The 17,789-nt window shown below is 45.9% G+C and overlaps 1 protein-coding gene across 1 annotated transcript; it reads right to left on the bottom strand.

Annotated features, from left to right (window-relative positions):
• Positions 1 to 3,406: 3,406 nt before the first annotated feature.
• ZNF622 (zinc finger protein 622) lies at positions 3,407 to 17,153 on the bottom strand. Its single transcript, XM_082836182.1, has 6 exons — positions 16,437 to 17,153; positions 15,513 to 15,761; positions 15,133 to 15,295; positions 12,221 to 12,333; positions 5,328 to 5,471; positions 3,407 to 3,647 (listed from the first exon to the last, which is right to left on the bottom strand). Exons 1-6 carry the CDS (start codon positions 17,035 to 17,037, stop codon positions 3,520 to 3,522), a joined length of 1,398 nt encoding a protein of 465 aa, XP_082692308.1. The 5' UTR covers positions 17,038 to 17,153; the 3' UTR covers positions 3,407 to 3,519.
• Positions 17,154 to 17,789: the final 636 nt, after the last annotated feature.

The following is a 17,789-nucleotide window of genomic DNA, read 5'->3' as shown; positions in this document are numbered from 1 at the left end:
GCACTTATAAATTTCTCTAGGACTACAAGCAATTCCCTTGCAAAAATGCCCGCTTGCAGAGTTGGAAACACAGCAATTATCTGGTCTCCTACAGATGAATTATTGTGAATTCCAAATTAATCATGTCCAATGGAATCTTAACAGAGTTTTGAAAAATCTCAGACAGAGGAAAGCAACTTAAAATTAAGAATCCACAAATGACCAAAATTGGTTGAGGGCCAAATTCATTCACATTCTAGGCAAGAAAAGAGATTTTATGTGGTAACATTTATGTTAACTATGTATCATGTATGTAACATTAAAGGACATATTAAATTCCATGTGTTTCTCAATTTAGAACAAGATTCCTTCACAGCTGCTGCAAATAGAAGGGACTTGAATAGATGTTTACAGCCCCACTGAGTGTGCTCCTTAGGATGAGATGCTGCTGAACACTCTGTACGAACATGTTGTGACGTTAAGAACGCTGGATCAGAAATCTCTGGCTTCTTTTTGCTGTCTCCTTACAAAGGTTACTGAACTTCCCTAAATCTATTTTCTCATGTGTGAAATACGAATGTGACCTACACTTCACAGTGGAGAAACAAAAAGTGGCAAAATAAAGCACTTTGTATTCTGTAAAACACAAATGCATAGTCCACAAAGCAGAAAGACTACATCGAGTCATCATCTAGTCTGCAGATGGGTAGTGCAACCAATCAGCAAAGCTCTCTGGGGCTTTGGTAAAATACACAGAGAGGGAACGAGATTATATTCTCCCGCTTTTGATCCCAGTCTTGATGTCTCAACCAAAGACAGATGAATCAACTTGCAAGGTCCATCCCATCCTTGGATTACTCCCAGAAGAGTCCTTACAAGTCACTCAGCCAGCTACAGCAGCCAGTGCTAACTTGGCCCTAATTCAGAAACTTTAATAGGATTACTTTGGTATCTACTGTCAGTTTAGACACCTAACTACCTTACAGATAAGAGGTGTTAGGAAGTATTGATAAGGATTAAACTAAAAATTTGGATTTAATAAAAATTTACTTTGGGGTTAATTTGGATAAATATTTAATTTTAAAAATGTGAATAGCAATTATACTCCAATAAAGATGTAAAATAAAAAAAAATTTAATGTGAATAAATAATTGGAGAAAGAGAAAAGCACTATGTGAACAATATATTTTAAGTAGTGAAATTAAAAATGACCAAGTGTGAAGTTAAGGATGGGAGCTTTTCCTTAGGCTCTAAGCTGGTAGTTTGACAGATTCTGCCCCTTCTCCAATGTGATGGGCATGACATCACGTCAAGAATATGCAGCCCTGAAAGGACCAAAGTGCGGAGATCTGGTAGCAAATTGCTGTGTGGGAACGGGCCAGGAAGCCCCAGGAATCCCAACTACAGAAGTCAGAGAGTGGGGCGCAGTGCACCCAGAGGATGAAAAATAGACACACATCAAAGGAGAGAAGGACAAGGAAATCCAGTATCAGACATCTCCCTACTTTCCTGAACCACAAAGAAGTCCACCCTGGCAAAACAAGCTCATTTCTCATGCTGTTTTGTTTCTTCAACTAGATAAGTTGTTTAAATCTTTTTTCTTTGCCTTCTTTCCCAAGTAGAGCTTTACTCCAGAAAGGCAAATAAACTGAATTTTTAAAAGTTATGATGTGGATAGAGGTGACAGTGGATTGCTTCACAAACTTAACTCAGAACGAGTCTCTTGAAGACTGGAAGAAGTAGATAATACATAAATGGAATGTTTTCAGGTCAGCAAATACGCTGTCCTCATCGCCACTCACAGGTAAAAAGGCTTCCCTGGTGGTGCAGTGGTTGAGAGCCCGCCTGCCGATGCAGGGGACACAGATTCGTGCCCCGGTCCGGGAAGATCCCACATGCCACGGAGCGGCTGGGCCCATGAGCCATGGCCACTGAGCCTGCGCGTCCGGAGCCTGTGCTCCGCAACGGGAGAGACCACAGCAGTGAGAGGCCCGCGTACCGCAAAAAAAAAAAAAAAAAAGGCCTCAAAATTAAAAGGGCACCAATATAAACGAGGCACTCAAACAGTGCGGTGCTGGTGTGGGACTGGGGGGTTAGAGAGGAGGAGGGGTCAGCTGCAGCGGGAGGGAAGTTCTGTGTAGAGAACACAGTATGGACACCTCCCAGCAGTCAGAAGATGAATTAGGCTTACCAAGTCGAGTGAAAATATACTGAAAGAAAAACAAAACTGACAAGAAATGTAGCACAGTGTCCCGTACGGTTCAGTTAAGTATAGATTAAAAACACACCCCATGCCAAGCACTATATCATTTTCTCAGGATATAGATTCAAAGATGTCAAACACAAGAAGGTGGGTACTTGTGTGACGAGAATGTTAGACAGGATGAAGGAGTAAAGTTAAACTAGGGAGCCCTCCACTGTTAGATAGTGAACCCGCGTACTAATGAAATATAATTCATTCCATTCTGCACCCAAAATTTAAGGAAAAAGATGTGTCTCCAGCTAGCGAGGGCTGCTGAGTGCATGGTAAGGGCAAACACGATCTCCAGGCATCCCTGAATCCACTCCTCAGAAAGACCACTGTGCTGCCCAGACATGCCCGTCCTCAGAGGGGCACCTGCCCCACCAGGGAGAACTTGAAGCACTTACTTTGTGCTGCGGACTGAGCGAGGGACGGCTCCGTTGCTGATTTAATTAACGGCACAACCTGTGAGGCAATAAACACCTCATTTTACAGATTTCAAAGACCAAGTCACTTCTCCAAAGTCAGAAAGGTAGGTCAATGGATCTGAACTTCATGTTTACTTTCATTTCCAATATATCATGGCCTTCCCCCTAAACCACCTAAACGGAGCATCTCTGCAGAGATTGAATCCTGAGATCGTTCTTGTTTCTCAAATGAAATTTACACATTTTACATTTATTTTGTTCCTACTCTAAAGGCGGCACTGGAAACTGAGTCTCAGGGTGAAGCACACTCATTCTTTCTGGGATCACATTTAGAAATGAAGACCCTTGACAGCAAGCCACTGACATGCCCTTTTACTTTCCCTGGATTTAATGAAAGTGCCCAAACTGTCACCACCTTGGGAGCCATGATACACTCCAGGGAGGGACATTCAACTCTGCTCCTCCAGAAGCTTCAAAGCCCCCTTACATAGGTCCCAGCGCCATGATATGGTAAGGTGTTCTTCTGAAAATTAAACCAGGTTTGGAGCAGACAAGCCGCTCTTGAATCCCCCACACTATTCTGACAGCCCTAAATCAGTTTCAAGCCGAGACAACAAAGCAACTCTCAGAAGGGCAGGGCCTGTGTCCAGTTGACACAGCACTCACTTTGCAAAAACACAACATTTCAACCCTGTCCAAAAATTACACTGGAGAGCCAATACGATTCTGACTTTTATTATCAGGTCAGGACAGAGAAAGTACAGGAAGAAGTAGCAGCATAAGGGTCTGCTGCCTGATCCAGCTTCCACGGTCCCCAGGCAAGAAGGACGCTTGCGCAGGAGACGGATGATGACGCCATCCCTGGCCGACTCAGAACAGCACTTGGGGCCTGAAGTGCATCTGCCTGGTGGCGTTGTTCTTCATCCCCATCTTCAGCATCCATTTGGACTTCATCCTTTGGACATACTGCATGTCCCGCTGGCGCACGAGAGCTGCTCCTGGGGTTGGAAAGGGGATAAGAAATGAGGCAAAGGTCTGTGACCTGTGATCAGAGAAGACCCAACTTGGCAGAGAATCAAAGCTAGTTTCGGGTAAGTGGGTTCTTATATTTAAACAAGAGTTATTATCTGGGGTCTCTATCCAATGGGCCTTGCGGGGTTTATTGCATACCAGAACTTCTCTCTATATACATTCTTCTGGGATGAGCCTCTTTAGTTTTCATCATCTGAAAAGGTCTATAAGCCCAAAAGGTGAAGCCCCATTGACCAAAAGGGACAGAGAAAGGCAGACTATAAACCAAGTCAGAGGGACTTCCCTGGTGGCGCAGTGGTTAAGAATCTGCCTGCCGGGCTTCCCTGGTGGCACAGTGGTTGGAAGTCTGCCTGCCGATGCAGGGGACACGGGTTCGTGCCCCGGTCCAGGAAGATCCCACATGCCGCGGAGCAGCTGGGCCCACGAGCCATGGCCGCTGAGCCTGCGTGTCCAGAGCCTTGCTCCACAACGGGAGAGGCCACAACAGTGAGAGGCCCGCGTACCGCAAAAAAAAAAAAAAATCCGCCTGCCAATACAGGGGACACAGGTTCGATCCCTGGTCCAGGAAGATCCCACATGCCGTGGAGCAACTGAGCCCGTGCACCACAACTACTGAGCCTGCGCTCTAGAGCCCATGCTCCACAACAAGAGAAGCCACCACAATGAGAAGCCCACACACCACAAAGAAGAGTAGCCCCCGCTCGACGCAACTAGAGAAAGCCCACGCACAGCAACGAAGACCCAAAGCAGCCAAAAATTAATTAATTAATTAATTATAAAAAACCAACTCAGCTCACAGGGAGCCGTAGTGAAGGAACCTACGTGTATATAAACACAGAGCCATTTACAATGGATTCCAGTGCCAAAGCTTTCCAGGCCATCAGAAGGCAGCTCTCTCCCTTCTCTCTATACTGTTTTCAGTGGACTGACTTTCTCCTTGAAGATCCAAGCATAATGAGCTTCACTCAGCAGACACATCAGAATAGATTTAAATAATTTCACACTGATGATGTTTCAAAGCTTAACAATTTCAGTGGCTTGCTCTAGCTCTGAGTCTTACTAAGTTTTCTATGGAAAAATTACAAAAGGAAGAACTGACAGCTGGCCTTTATTATGTGCATGTACTATGTCATACATGCATTATGACAGTCAACCTGCCCAACTCTACAAGTAGGTCCTATTAATATCATCTCCACTTTATAAGTGAGGAAACAGAGGTTTCAATCAATTAAATTACTCATACTCATTGTATAAGAACCTACAAGTATATCAGATAAGTCATGTTTGACTTCACAGCTCAAACTATCGCCACAAGGATATTTAATTCCTCTGTATGACCTCCAGGAGAATTTCAACCTTTGCTAATTGCTGAACAATTATTTTTGTAACTATACCTCCTGAAAAAGGTAATGGTCTATATGAGTTTTAAAATAGTTACTGTGCTAGGGAATACAAAGCTTTTAAGTCATGGAGCTTTGGGCTTATTGCCATAAATGTCTCAAGTGGTCACAGAAGCCCCCAGAGCCAAGAAGGTAAGTTTCCCCTAGAGAGGACCCACAAGGACAAAGAGGAAAAAACCAGTTCACCCGAGGCCCCTTGTGCGATGCAAGTTCCTGGGCCGGGCCTTGTGGTCCACGTGGACGTACCTGTGCTGCCAGCCCAGCCCAGGGCTCTGTACTGCTGGAGGACCCGGCCCACAGCCTTCTGATTCTTAGCAACTGCCACAGCTCTTGACAAGCCAAACCGCTGTTTGTAGTATCTCATCAAGGAGCGATGACCCACTCTGGCACCTGTTTTTCAAAAGAACAATATTGAAGCACTGAGTTGGACAGTTTTTCAAGGCAGAGCTATAAAAGTAAAGGCTTTCTGAATCAGAATTTTCACTTTTATCTAGCTGGAAAACGGATGTGCCAGAAGAAACAGTGCTTTAATCTGCTGAAGAAAGATGAAGCTGCATGTTAAACAATGAAAGAAGGAAAACCAAAGAGTAGAGGCACTGAAAAACAGAGATAATGGCAAGTCACTGCCAGGTGAAAAATTCAGCATCTGTACTGACAATATGCTTCCCTAGAAATTCACATAGCTGCCCCCAACTAATACAGATAATAGGATCTGAGGAGGTAAGGAGCTTTAACTTTTTTTTTAATAGAAAAAAGATTAAGCACAGATAATGGCCCTGATGTTTAGGTCTACAAGCCACAGTCTGAGTCTAGAAGAGACACCAATCCACTTTTCCTTTGCTTAAATTCTCTATTGCAGTGGTTCTCAAACCGGCAATTTTATCCCCAGAGGACATGTGGCAATGACTGGAGACATTTTTGGCTGTCACAGCTAGAGGGAGGCTCCTGACACCTAGTGGGTGGAAGCCAGGGATGCGGCTAAACATCATACAAGGCACAGCACGGTCCCCAAAACAAAGAATTATCTGGCCCAAACGTCCACAGTGCTGAGGCTGAGAAACCCTGCCCTAATGCTTTCTAAATGACGGAAGTCGCCTGGTGAACCGTAATTTTATTTTATTTATTTTTTATTTATTTATTTTTTTAATTTTTTTTTTTTTCCGGTATGCAGGCCTCTCACTGTTGTGGTCTCTCCTGTTGCGGAGCACAGGCTCCGGATGCGCAGGCTCAGCGGCCAGGGCTCACGGGCCCAGCCGCTCTGCGGCATGTGGGATCTTCCCAGACCGGGGCACGAACCCGCGTTCCCTGCATCGGCAGGCGGACTCTCAACCACTGCGCCACCAGGGAAGCCCGAACCGTAATTTTAAAAGATGACTAAGATGAATTCTCTCTCCAGGTTTTACTTACTGAGAAGGATCTGATACAACCATGCCAGTCAATCACGCTTTCAGAAATGAATGCTTTGGACTATCTGCTCTTTTATAGGACAAGTGTGCTGACCCCTGGATCTCAGCTTCACAGCAGGTGAAAGTGAAGGGGGCGGGCTTCAGTGATGACAACACTCCAGGCTCCATCAGAGCGCCCTGGCTCTCGAAAAGTTCTCCTGGGCCACCGGCATGAGATCACCTGAGAGCTTACTAAACCCAGGCTATACTTTCACAAGAATATTAAGTAGAACATAAGCAATCAAATACATTCCCAGACAGACATCAACGCATAGAAGTTTAACAACAGCATACACACAAGGCACGGAACAGCTGTTTCCACTGAAAGTGAATTAAGGAAATACAGCCAGGTAGAACCATGTGTACGGCTGCTATGGAAGCTTTACACTTATATATATAAAATAATTTCTTTCAGAATATTTTGTGCAGAAAGACCATGAACAGAATACTGTTAACTATTGTAGACGGCTATATTCGCTTTTAGGACCTCGATTTTTAACTTGCAAGAAAAAATTCTGTCAGGTTATTTCGTTTCAAGTCCCTATACCTGGCAAGCTACCTGGGAAACAGTTTGCTCTCTGCACAGATATGGAAAAGTGGTTACTTCCAGTTGACTGATTGGTGATCAGACGCAAGAGATGACAAAGAGAAACTTTCAATTCAAAGATGATGCGGCCTTTGGATACTAATATGGATGAAAAGATGCTTCCCAGGACCTGACTGTTCTGGCAGCAGAAGAGTTAACAAAGCTCCTAAACCACAAGAAATAAGTGAGGTACAGCGGATGGAGAAGGACTCACTCTTAAATGGAGGCTCTGGCAGGAAAGCCCAGCACTGCTGATTATGACTTTCTATTTATAATGTAGGCAGTTTGCTCTGAGTTTGCAATGATGATTTCCTCAAAATCATTAAATGATAATGCTGCTGGTCATTAGTACTTAATAAATCGATTTATTTACATTCGCAAGCAGCATTTAGAAATACGTTATTATTGAAGGTTGGCTTCTAAAACATGCTTGAAAAGGTTTCATTAATCAACGCCAAGGTTTCTGACACCTGACAGGAGAACTCTAAACATTCAGTGTTTAAAGTTACTCCTGTCCTGTGGCAATGACAGTGAGAACCTAACATTAAGCACCAAGTACAATGTGCTGAAAACAGCTCAACTGGAAGGCCCTCATCAAGGAAAATTCGTTATAGAACACGGTGTGCCTGTCCATAAATAACAGATGGGTAATGTCTGAGTTATGATGAAGCCACAACCTGTCCATCTATCTTTCTCCACAGTAAGAACTGCTTACAAGACTGTCACTCCTAACCTAAAACATGATACAAGTGAACTTCTTTACAAAACAGAAACAGACTCACGGACATAGAGAACAAACTTACGATTCTCAAAGGGGAAAGGAAGGAGGTGGGGAAGGGAGAAATTAGGAGTTTGGGACTAGCACATACAAACTACTGTATATAAAATAGGTAAATAACAAGGTCCTACTGTATAGCACAGGGAACTATATTCAGTATACTGTAATAAACCATAATGGAAAAGAATACAAAAAAGAATATATATATATATAAAACAGAATCACTTGCTGTACACCAGAAACTAACACAAAACTGTAAATCAACTGTACTTCAATTAAAAGAAAAGACTGAGGGCTTCCCTGGTGGCACAGTGGTTAAGAATCCGCCTGCCAATGCAGGGGACACGGGTTCGAGCCGTGGTCAGGGAAGATCCCACGTGCCACGGAGCAACTAAGTCTGTGCGCCACAACTACTGAAGCCCGTGCACCTAGAGCCCGTGCTCCTCAACAAGAGAAGCCACCGCAGTGAGAAGCACGTGCACTGCAACGAAGAGTAGCCCCCGCTCGCCACAACTAGAGAAAGCCCACGCAGCAACGAAGACCCAGTGCAGCCAAAAAGAAAGAAATAAACAAACAAATAAATAAATGTATTTTAAAAATTTCCACTCCTACTTAACAAATAGCCTAACACTGGTGACATTAGACAATGAAAAAGAAAATATCTCTAACTGTAAGTTTCCTAAGAAGATTGATCACGTGCCTTTCGTGGATCCAGCAACAGATTCATCTGGCTAGTCAGCAACTAACTGGATGTGTTTTCACACCAACTTGCTCCACAGGAACTGAAGAGCAAAGAGGGAAGGAACTGAGCCAGACCACAGTCTTCAAAATAAATGCTCATAGCGCCCTCTACCGGATACTCTATGCCACTGCCTCTGGGATCATCTACTTGACCTGAAGCAACTAGATTTAAGGAATCACAACTACCCGCTGCTTTCAAAACCAGTTTAAAGCAGACTCTGCTAAGTGTAGCTGATTAAGTATCACTAGGCTCTCCACATTAGAATCCTTCCCAAGTCAGCTTCATGCTAACATCCACGCTGACCCAGTCATATAACTGAGCATAATCAAGGAAGTTTCTGAACGGTAAATTTGTTCAAAGACATAACCAGGTGACTGAATATACTGTTGTAATATCACTACACATGTATACAGTGTTTATTCAGAGATTTCCTATTTTCTTGGTTCATTACAAAATCCCCAAGTCAGCACTGAGACACGGAGGCAAACCAATGGACACAAAACTGTCCTGTCTCATTATAACCAAGACTGCCTAGCGCACGACTGGTGTTTAAAATGAGACGGTAAAAGTGTGCGTGGCTGTGCAGCTGGAATAGATTTCCAGATAGTGGGGCCTTCTGGCTCACTAAGAGTGCTATGTTCTGTTGCTGTTTAAACGAATTCTATCACCAGGTCTCAGCCCCCGGTCATCTGTGAAGAAGACCCAGGAAGGCAGCGAATGCTGTACATTTAGATTTTTCCATTCTTGGCTCTTAATCTCGTCCAGGTCACAGATGCTTTTCAGAAACTACAGCCTTTCCCCAGAAAAAAGTGCACTTACCCGCACAGTCAAAAAAATCTGTGCGGAGGAATTCCCTCACGGTCCAGTGGTTAGGACTCCGTGCTTTCACTGCCCAGGGTGCACGTTCGATCCCTGGTCGGGGAACTAAGATCCCGCAAGCCGCGCAGGGTGGCCAAAAAATAAGTTAATTAATTAAAAAACAAATGAATAAATAAAAAAATTTAAAACTCCGTGTGCCCACACAGGTGACTTTATGATGTAACAGCGTTTCCCCAGGAAAATGCACACACTCAGAAAAAAGTGCACAGCTAGAGACGAAAGCTGAGGTAAGGCAGCACCTGGCAGCTGGTCTGGCCTCTCCAGAGTCTAACAGTACAATATCGCCCAGTACTCCAAGACCAAGCCGCTTACTCACTACTTCCCAGTCTCCCTTAAGAGCTGCCCTGAGGTCATCATCCAGTACTTTAAAACAGCATCACTTGGTACGTGGACACGTAGCTGTGAGCAAGGAAATTCATGCTTTAAAAACCCAAGAGGGCTTCCCTGGTGGCACAGTGGTTGAGAGTCCCTCTGCCGATGCAGGGGACACGGGTTCGTGCTCCAGTCCGGGAAGATCCCACATGCCGCGGAGCGGCTGGGCCCGTGAGCCATGGCCGCTGAGCCTGCGCATCCGGAGCCTGTGCTCTGCAGCGGGAGAGGCCACAGCAGTGAGAGGCCCGCGTACAGAAAATAAATAAATAAAAGTCACCTCCAACCTGCCAGTCACTCAGTCAACAGACATTTACGCGGCTCCTGTGTGTCTGAGGCACTGTGCGGAGATGGAAGACGCCAGCTTTGTCCTCACAGAAACGGGGCAGAAGGCAAGCCAGCCCACAGGCACAGAGGAGCTAGAGCCGCATCACGACAGCTGGGCAGGGGGCTCAACGTGAGCCCTGCAGGGCGAGGACGAGGAGCGGGGGACAGAGGCAGCGCCCAGGCAAAGGCCCAGGGGAGGGAGACTGCGTGCGGGCGGGAAAGGAAGAGCGCCGGACACCTGGGCGACAAAGTGACCCTGAAGGCAAGGGCTCCCCCTGGAAATTCCAGAGGGAAAAGAAAATAGACTGGTGGTCAAGTGGAAACCAGGCTGGAGACGGCCAGACAGGAAGCTTTCATGGTGACACAGATAAGGAGAAAAAAAAAGAAAAAATATTCAAAAGCCATTTAGGAATTGCAATTAGTCACCATCTGGATGTGGGAGAGGAAGAGCGGATCCTGAGAAGACACCCAGGTTTGGCTTTGGCGAACCTGAGGAAACTCCATCGCTCTGGGCAAATGTGTTGTCTACATAGCTAAGGAGTCTTTAAGCTACAGACGTCTTAAGTCCAGATGAAAATTTCTCTACTTCTAAAACAGGATATGCTCACTGGTGAGCAGCGTTGCCGCAAAATGAAGCCCACGTTCCTGGTGATCCTACTACACGCCATGCGCCGCTGGCAGGGACCATTTCATTCACTTTCTCAAGGTCTGTGATCTCAGTCTCAGTTAAGGAAGGGGGAGCTAATGAAACTAGGGGCTAAATAAACAGTCTTAGAAAAGAAGTTATTAAACTTATTTCTGCATCAGTATTTTCACCAAGGGAAGATGGGACTAGGTCCTCTGTGATACATTTAGGCCTGTTTTGCTGCTGCGTATTGTATGGGCCACGATATTCTGCTGCATTACAGCTTCCCTACCACTGTAGAAGAACTATATCCTCAAGACAGGTTCTGCCTGCACTTTCCTTTCACTGTCATTGTCTAAAGCTGCCCTTAGCCTTAGAAGGTTATTACTCTGGGTTAAGCAGGGCTCTCTATACCTAAGCCGTGCTATTCCAGGTGGAGAGCAGCTCCTCAGGGTGGCTTCTTCATGGCAGACGTCTCCATTGGCAATGTGGCTGTTCCTGCTCCCACCATCACTGCAAATCTCCCAGGCAGCAGAGACAAGTGGGGAAAGGGCTTCACTGACAAGGTCCATGATCCTGGGTAAATTACTCAACCTGTCTAAGCTTCAGCTGGCTCATATGTCAAATAAGGATAACAGAATCTAACTCAAAGGCTTGATGTAAAGCTAAAATAATATATCTGCCTGAATGTGCTAACTGCTCAGTAAATACGAGGTATTATTAGGATCTTATTATCTTATCATCCCATTCCCTGTCCTTTTTAGATGCGTCTTCTGTAGCTGCCCCCATTCCTATTAGCTAAGCATAACACTGTAAGCAATACTGCATACTTCTCATATTCATGGCTTTCCTTCTTCTATTCATATCTGGAACAAAATCCTGCCATTATGAATCCTGTTGCCCAAAGGAGAAGGCAGAATTCAAACTCCAAGCCTCCCCCTACACCCAGAATACGGACAGGAAACCTGGGCGCTGTCAATCAGGTCCACCCATGCCAGACTAACATATGCAAGTCTGAGCCACCAAGGAAACAGGAATCAGTTCAAGGAATAAGAGCAAAGTCAAGTTTAACAAGAAAAACCTGGATGGGGCCAAAAAAACAGATAATAAACAGAATACAAAAGGTCTATGTATTGAAAAGAAAGGCAATGACTGATTAAAGCATTACGAATCACAACAAAAGTGAGGAAAACATTGATGCAATTTAAACAAAACAGCCAAGACAGAGCTACGGGGCAACCTTCAGAGTTCACCTCGTCCAGGGGAACACAAACACACACTTGAAGCTGTAGGCTCTCTCCCCTCGGTGTGGAAGGGAAGTGATGGGAACACGCCACTCCGATAATCTCAGCGGCATGTAGCTATGTATTCTGGACAACTGCACTTACCAGAAGGGAGAATCAGCTCCATGGTGTCGTCTTCATATTCCAAGGCCCTTTCTGAGGGCAAGTCCTCAGTCTCATCAGGGTCCTCCCCTTCCTTGTGATCTGGGTAGCTACTCCTGGAACCATGGAATGGCATTAATACATAGACCAATACCTCAAATTTAACTAAAATACTGCAAACCTACTAGATAACTAAATGGGTTGGGGTGAGGGGTTAACAGTTGCAGCGACTACACTGAAAGCTTTTGGAGAGAAAACAATTTGTTAGCATTTTCTCTGTAGTAAAGTACGCAAATGGCCTATGAATTCAAAATGGATCCCAGACCTAAATGTAAAATACAAAACTATAAAAAATCCTACAGATAATATAGGAGAAAACCTAGATAACTTAGGGTTTGGTGATGACTTTTTAGGAACGACACAAAAGGCACAGTCCATGAAAGAAATAACTGATAAGCTAAACTTCATTAAAATTAAAAACTTCTGCTCTGTGAAAAAACAATGTCGAGAGAATTAAAATACAAGATTCAGACCTGGAAAAAAGTATTTGCAGAAGACACATCTGATAAAGGACTGCTATCCAAATGCAAAAAGAACTCTTAAAACTCAGCAATAAACAATCTGATTAAAACATGGGCCAAAGACCTTAACAGACTCCTCACTAAGAAGATACACACATGGCAAATAAGCATGCAAAAAAGATGCTCCACAGCATATGTCATCAGAAAAATGCAAATTAAAACACAGAGATACCAGTATGCACCTATCAGAATGGTCAAAATCCAGAACAATGACAATATCAAATGCTGGTGAGGATCTGGGGCAACAGGAACTCTCATTAATTGCTAGTGGGAATGCAAGAGGGTACAGCCCCTTTGGAAGAGCTGGCGGTGTCTTGCAAAAATCAAACACACTCTTACTGTAAGACCCAGCAATCCTGCTGCTTGGTATTTACCCTAAGGAGTCAAAAACTTCTGTCCATACAAAAACCTGCACATGAATTACAGAAGATTTATCCAAATTCTTAAAACTTGAAGAAACCAACATGCGCTTCAATAGGTGAATAAATAAACTGTGGCACATCCATACAAGGGAGTATTTTTGGATTATACAAAAAAGAAATGAGCTAGCAGGCCATGAAAAGACATGCAGGAACCTTAAAAGCATATTACTAAGTGAAAGAAGCAGTCTGAAAAGGCTACATACTGTATGATTCTAATCATACAACATTCTGGAAAAGGCAAAAATATGGAGACATTAAATATCACTGTTTTCCAGGGGTCGGGTGGAGGAGAATGATGAACAGGCAGAACACAGAGGATCTGTAGGTCAGTGAAACCACTCTGTATGATATTCTAATGGTGGATACATGTCATTGTATGCACATTTCTCCAAACTCATACAATGGACAACACCAAGAATGAACTCTAAACTATGGACTTTGAGTGATAATTGATGGGTCAACTTGGTTCATCAATTGTAACAAATGTACCACTGGGGGATGCTGATAATGAGGGAGGCTATGCACGTGTTGGGTAAGGAGTGTATTTGAAATCTCTGTACCTTTTGCTCAGTTTTGCTGAGAATCTAAAATTATTCTAAGAAAGAGTGAGCAAATAACCTACAACAGAATTCCTTCACCTCTGTATTTGTTTCTCTCCAGGAGGGTTGGCAAACAGAGGAAGAGGAGGAGACTGTACAGCTGGAGATGCAGCTCTCCTCAATTTAATCATTACAAAAACAAGTCCTAGAACAGTGCTGAACAACAGAAGTCTCTGATGATGCAAATTTTCAGTCTGTGTGCCCACTATGGTAGCTACTTTTAAAGCACATCTGTTTTTAAGCATAGGGCTTGAAATGTGGGGAGTGCAACTGAAGAACTGAATTTAAAAATTTTTACTTTACTTAATTAACCAAAAGAGTGACATGAGTACACCTAGGAATTAGCAAATTAGACACTGTAGTTCCAGAAGAATCTCTGTGTTTCTACAGCTGTTCACAAATACACATGGAAATTAACTGCAGAAATGTACACTAAGACAGATAAGCCAATAGGAACAGACAAAAGACTAGATCAGATACTTCACAAGAGATATCCAAACGGCCAGTTGATATATAAAAACGTTCTCAACTGCATCAGTCCTCATCAGGGAAATGCAAATTAAAACCACAATGGATACCCCTACAGGGCCACCAAAGTGGCTATAATGAAAAACTCTCTGTCAGGACAAGTAAGAAATGAGAAATCAGGAGGAAAATGCAAAAGGACAACTTAAAAGACCAGCACTTTTCTGAACACCTGTATTAGGTGGACTCTGCACACCTGGCACGGTCATTATACAAACCTGCTTGCAGAGCACACCTGTGCTAGGTCATAGGCACACTGACACTAAGAACCAGCTATTCCAGAATTCCTAGCATGGATTCGTTGCATGATGTATGAAATATTCAAGATTCTAGGTAAAGGTGGAATAATTTCACCAACAAGTGATTGGGACAGGTCTGGTGCAGCCACCAGCTCAAGTCCCTTAGGAGACAGCCTGTGATTCAAGGGCTCTCAGGGAAACCAAGATGTGAAGCCTAACCTCCCTGCCTCTGTTCCTGAGGTAACTGGCAAAACTGAACTTCTGACCATGGAAATCACAACAAGCAAAAACAAGTTTTCAAACCACACAAACTGACAGTTTGGGCCTGAGATCTTCTCCGGGTCAGATATGTGTGTTTAACTCTGTAATACTCAGTTTCTCATCTACAGAATGAGAGGAAATAACTACCTCCTAAAAAAGTGTGCTAAGAGGTATGAAGAATATGATACCGGACAGAGCCAGACACAGACAGTTATCAGGCAGGGGCACGTGCAAATCCAATGCAAATGTGATCAGCTGGCTTCGCTCGACATTACAAACCAGACTTACCTAAAATCATAGAAGTCTGCAAATTCCAAAAGAGCATCCCCATCTGTGAAGAGCTTGCAGTGACTCCTGTCATTCATGTGAGCCTGTACAGCTTCCGTGGAGTAGAAGGACTTCCCCCTCTCATTGCACCACAAGCAAATCTTCCCCACACCAACTTTCTCTCCTGGAAAAGTAAGTTGAGAAAAAAAATATGAAAGCAGCTTTTTGCAGCCAGATTAGGGCTCACTGTCGATGTCCACAATTCAAAAAACAGCCATCAAGTTGCTGATTTTCACAAAATCGGCCGGTCACTCAATCCAAGATTGAGGAGAAGCCCCAAACTAATGCCCCCCAATAATGTGGTATTTTGTCATTCAAAAGGAAAAAACGACTGAACTTACCCAAATATTTAATCAGTCCCTTAAGATCGGAAAGATACTCTACATCAGGAATAAAGAAGCTGTGCACTTTAGTCATATGAGCCACGTTCTTCGTGAGGGAGCTTGAATGATGGGGACAAAACAAGCAGTCAGTTACGGGGATGGCGCCACGCGGGGTGCTTCCTCCAGCCTCTTCCTCCGCTGCCTCCTCCTCCGGGGCTGCAGCATCCTCACATTCCAGTTCCTCATCAGAATCAATATCCTCCCAGTCTGCAAGCCAGAGATTTGAAAAACAAAGTTAGCTGAAGATCTCAAAGTCAGCCAATCATCCACCACACACCGGTCGGCATGGCTAAGGAATGCTTTCATCCTTCTTTTTCAGCGCACAGTAAACCCCTTGAAGGAAGCACGTGCTCCTTTCCTATGCATATATGAACACATGCAATCAGCGTCAGGGGGATGAGGGAAAAATAGCTCATTAAGTCAAGAAGCCTAGGTTGCTGGCTCCAGCCTCACACTGCAAGGTAGCTAGCCGATTCTGAGCACCTCAAACTCAGAGCAAAGCCGTCATGACCAGAAACCCAATGGAATTAAACATTCTGCAGCACATGGTGTGAGGGTACTATGTTCTCCTTCTGCATATGTTAACAATCTCCTCCTTCAACAGAGAATGTATCCTTTCATTCTACAAATATTTACTAAGTAACTATTCCCCCCACCCCCCGTTAAGGTTTCAGTCCCCGAATCGACAACAGTGAGCTGAACACACAAAATGCCCTGTGGGGGTGCTGGCCACACCAGCCACTTCAGAAACCAAGGAAACACCCTCACGCATCACCTTCACCTGAAAACGGACACCTCCCCCCTCCAACCTCAAAGATAAACTGGAAGCTTGAGGACCAGCCCCGTCCCCCGCCCCTCCCCGCCCCCCAGACAGGCCCCCACCATCTGCATCCAGGTCGTCCTCACTCTCCTCCTCCCCCTGCTGTTTGGCCAACTTCTTCGCCTGCTGTTCAAACCACTGCAGCCGGGGAGGCTTCTCGACCGGGTCTCGCTGCTGAGTCCCACGTCCTCCAGCGGCCACGGTCACTGGACTCCGGGACTCCGCCCCGGGCGCTGGGGCCGCCTTCTTGGGAGACGTGGACGGCTGGGCCTTGATGACCTGCTGGATGGCCGCGTTCACCGCATCCCTGTCCACGCCCAGCCCTTCCTTCAAGTTCTTTTCATTCAGGATCGCCACTTTCCGACTCACCGCCTCCTTCTCCAGCTCCACGTGCCGCCGGGACCTCAGATGGTTTTCGTAGGCCTTGAAGGAGGCAAACTTCTTACTGCAGACGGTGCAGTAGGTGGCCGCGCCCTTGCTCTCCGGCTCCGCCAGGGCCCGCTGCGCCCGCACCCGCTCCTGGAAGCCCTCGGCGGCGACCGGGGCCATGCCGGCCACTTTGCGCCTCAGGTTGTAGCGGTGCCAGTCCGTCTTGTAGTGGGCCCGCTGCGCCTCCGCGTCGTCCAACAGCGCCCGGCAGGTGTTGCAGGTGTAGGTCGCCATCGCCAGCCGGAAAATAAGAGGCGAACTAAGGCAGCAGTCTAGCGATCACTGAGCGCCCTGACCCCACCAGACACTCGGACCGTAAACCCCAAGACCCACGAAGAGCCGGATTGCGAGCTGACTTCCGGACTGGATCGAATTATTTCCGGCCGGACAGGAAGTCCCGCCTCCCGACCTGTAGCCACGCCCCCGCCGCGGAGAGGCCAGAGGCCCCGGGAAGGTGGGGGAAGCCCGGGAGGGATCCGGCCCCGCCCAGTCGGCCTGAGGTGGGTGTTGATTGGGTTGGCGTAAGGAGGGTTGTGATTGGATGGGCCTGAGGCAGGTGATGATTGGATGAGCCTGAGACGAGTGGTGATTGGATGGGCCTGAGGTGATTGTTGTTTAGGTCTCCGCGAGGTGTGCGATCGGTGGATCCGCGTGAGCTGGGTTGACCAGAAGTAATAGGTGTTCATTAAGTCGACCGAGGTGGGTGTTGCCCTGAGTTGGGTGTGATCGACAGGCCTCGCCCCCGCAGGTTACTGTCCTTTTTGGCTGTGCTGTGAGGCGTGGTGCTGGGAAGGCGACCACCGCGCGGGACGGAGGACTGGGGAGCCGGGAGGACCGATGCGTGCGACCGCCCGACCGTCTGGATTCTCTGAGGTCCGCGCCCTGCACCCCTGCAGCCCGGGAGTGGGTGTCACGAAAGCCAGAGATGCTGGCCAGCCCGGGGGTCGGACCGGAGACTCGGGTTAGAGGCTGAGAGAACTCACAGG

Source organism: Leucopleurus acutus, assembly GCF_964270905.1.
Source record: "Leucopleurus acutus genome assembly, chromosome: 3".
Taxonomy (NCBI): Eukaryota; Metazoa; Chordata; class Mammalia; order Artiodactyla; family Delphinidae; genus Leucopleurus; species Leucopleurus acutus.
Note: the sequence above shows the minus strand (reverse complement) of the source record. Positions and strands in the feature narration are given on the sequence as shown.

Coding starts and splice junctions, on each gene's coding strand:
- ZNF622 (XM_082836182.1), bottom strand. CDS start 17,037: ATGGCGACCTACACCTGCAACACCTGCCGGGCGCTGTTGGACGACGCG. Junction 15,762..16,436: donor GGACGACCTGGATGCAGATG/GTGGGGGCCTGT, acceptor TCTGGCTTGCAG/ACTGGGAGGATATTGATTCT. Junction 12,334..15,132: donor GCAGACTTCTATGATTTTAG/GTAAGTCTGGTT, acceptor CCATGGTTCCAG/GAGTAGCTACCCAGATCACA.